The 2,221-nt window shown below is 32.0% G+C and overlaps 1 protein-coding gene across 1 annotated transcript; it reads left to right on the plus strand.

The window, feature by feature from the left end:
- On the plus strand, window positions 411–1,876 carry LOC109232815 (probable glutathione S-transferase). Its single transcript, XM_019398536.1, has 2 exons — window positions 411–727; window positions 1,401–1,876. The coding sequence occupies exons 1-2, from the start codon at window positions 419–421 to the stop codon at window positions 1,755–1,757; spliced, it is 666 nt and encodes a 221-aa protein (XP_019254081.1). The 5' UTR covers window positions 411–418; the 3' UTR covers window positions 1,758–1,876.

Consider the following 2,221-nt stretch of genomic DNA (forward strand, 5'->3'; position numbering starts at 1 on the left):
TGTTGTGGTTATAGCTTAAATATTGTAATAAAGGGATATAATTAAATTTTAAACATATTTAAAATAATTGAGATAAGTAGTTTAATGTCAAAGGGTGTTCAATTTTCTACTGCAACCGTTGAAAGAGTCTTTCAGTAATGATATTTATCAAGAATGACTTTATAAGTCGAATGAATGACGATTTTTTCGAAAAATGCAAAGTGGCGATAAAAAATGGTACGTGCATCATTCATCGGAAAAAGAATATTTTACGTATATGTTAAAATTTGAACACCCTTTGCAAAATTTCTGGCTCCGCCACTACTTCGTTGAATTTTATAAAATTAACTCCATTTATAAACCAAGGTGGTCCATGAACTTCTATTATCTTTCCATTATATATACATCAATTAGAGTTTATGGTTCTTAAGTTCATCAAATGGAAGAAGTAAAGCTCCATGGAACTTGTTATAATTTGTTCACTTATAGGGTTATTTGGGCTCTAAAGCTAAAGGGAATACCTTTTGACTACATAGAAGAGGAACATTCTGATAAATGTCCTTTAGTTTTGAAATATAATCCAGCTTTTAAGAGATTTCCAGTGCTTTTTCATGGTAAAAAAGCACTTTCTGAATCCATGGTTATTCTTGAATATATTGAAGATACTTGGCCTCAAAATCCACTTCTTCCCATTGATCCCATTGATAGAGCCATGTCAAGATTTTGGGTTAAATTTGCTGGAGATAAGGTATTCTTTTACTATAGCACTTACGCAGTTTAGTCAAACAACTCAACTCTCAACAACAAAAACAACAAAAAAATTCGGTGCGGATAATGTACGTAATCCTTATCCCTACATTAATAAGGTAGATAAACTATTTCAGATAGACCCTCGGCTCAGGGAGGTCTCACCTAAATTTAATTGTGCTTACCTGCCTTCTAATTGGAGTATATATAAATGTTCTTTCAAAATGGTACTAACATTTTTTGAGTGCTTTAAAAATATTTCGATGATCTTATTCCCATATTACTTCTTTTTTTTTGTTTGGTTTTCAATATTTAGAAGACATTTTTTTTTTTCGCACAAACTTACTTTTTTCAGAAACGTTGTTGGGAGTGTTGTCCAAATTGGTTAAATTTCACGGACAGTAACCGGTTCATCTTTTTGTGATCAGCTTATTGTACCGAAGCCATAAAACTAATTTTGTGATGAAAAAGCAACTCAACTATGCCAAATATATCAAAGAAAACAAAAAAGAGCTGAAAAATATTAATTAATCCCATCCCGACACAAGCCAAGTTGCTACTTTAACAACGTAATTCACCTTACATAATATTCACTGGTCCGTTAAAATCTTTGTGAAGTTCGATATCTATTCAACTTGTAAATCAATTTGACATCAATTTACATTGTGATATAGGGACATTGTATTGGGACAATGTACTACACAATTGGAGAAAAGCAAGAAAAAGCCATCAAAGAAACAATGGAAATGCTTACAATTATAGAGGAAAAAGCTCTTGTTGGAGAAAAGGAATTCTTTGGTGGTGAGAAAATTGGAATTGTGGACTTGGCTTTTGGTATAATTCCTCATTGGCTTGAAGTAATTGAAGATATTGTTGGTGTGAAATTGTTGGAACCTCACTCATTTCCTCGTTTGCTCAATTGGGTTCAGAATTTCAAAGAAGAAACAGTCATTAAAGAGAATCTCCCTAATCGTGATGACATGTTTGTGTTTTTAAAAAATCAAAGAGAGATGCTATTGTCATCTTCTTGAACTTTTACTTTGTTTACTTCTGTTTGATAACTATTGTAAATACTTCTTTTTTACTTCTCATGTGTGTTTATGAAGGTAAAATTTGTTGAGAAATGTATTTTAGCCGCTCCTAAAAATAACAGTCGATAAAATATATATTTATATTATATACATATCATATACGCATTTTTGGTTGGTGAATATGAATAATTTCGACCAACCCGCCAAGTTTGTATTTTGCTCAAATCTGTTTATCTGCCACGTCACCTCTGAAAGGACACTGAAGCAAAAAGAGGCTCGCAAAATTAAAGTATGTAAATGACTTTTAGAGAGTGTCAAGAGTAGTTTGAGGAATACTCTTAGGGGTCGTTTGGTAGGAGGTATTAGAAAAAATAATGCAAGCATTAGCTCTGTGCATTACTAATACCTAGTTAGGCACATTTTTTCAACATGTGTATAACTAATGCTTGTATTAGTTATACATC

Source organism: Nicotiana attenuata, chromosome 9, assembly GCF_001879085.1.
Source record: "Nicotiana attenuata strain UT chromosome 9, NIATTr2, whole genome shotgun sequence".
Lineage (NCBI taxonomy): Eukaryota > Viridiplantae > Streptophyta > Magnoliopsida > Solanales > Solanaceae > Nicotiana > Nicotiana attenuata.

What these genes read in the sequence shown, in the direction of transcription:
- LOC109232815 (XM_019398536.1), top strand. Translation starts at nt 419, where the DNA reads ATGGAAGAAGTAAAGCTCCATGGAACTTGTTATAATTTGTTCACTTAT. An exon ending in TTAAATTTGCTGGAGATAAG is followed by an intron (nt 728 to 1,400) that starts GTATTCTTTTAC and finishes ATTGTGATATAG; the next exon opens with GGACATTGTATTGGGACAAT.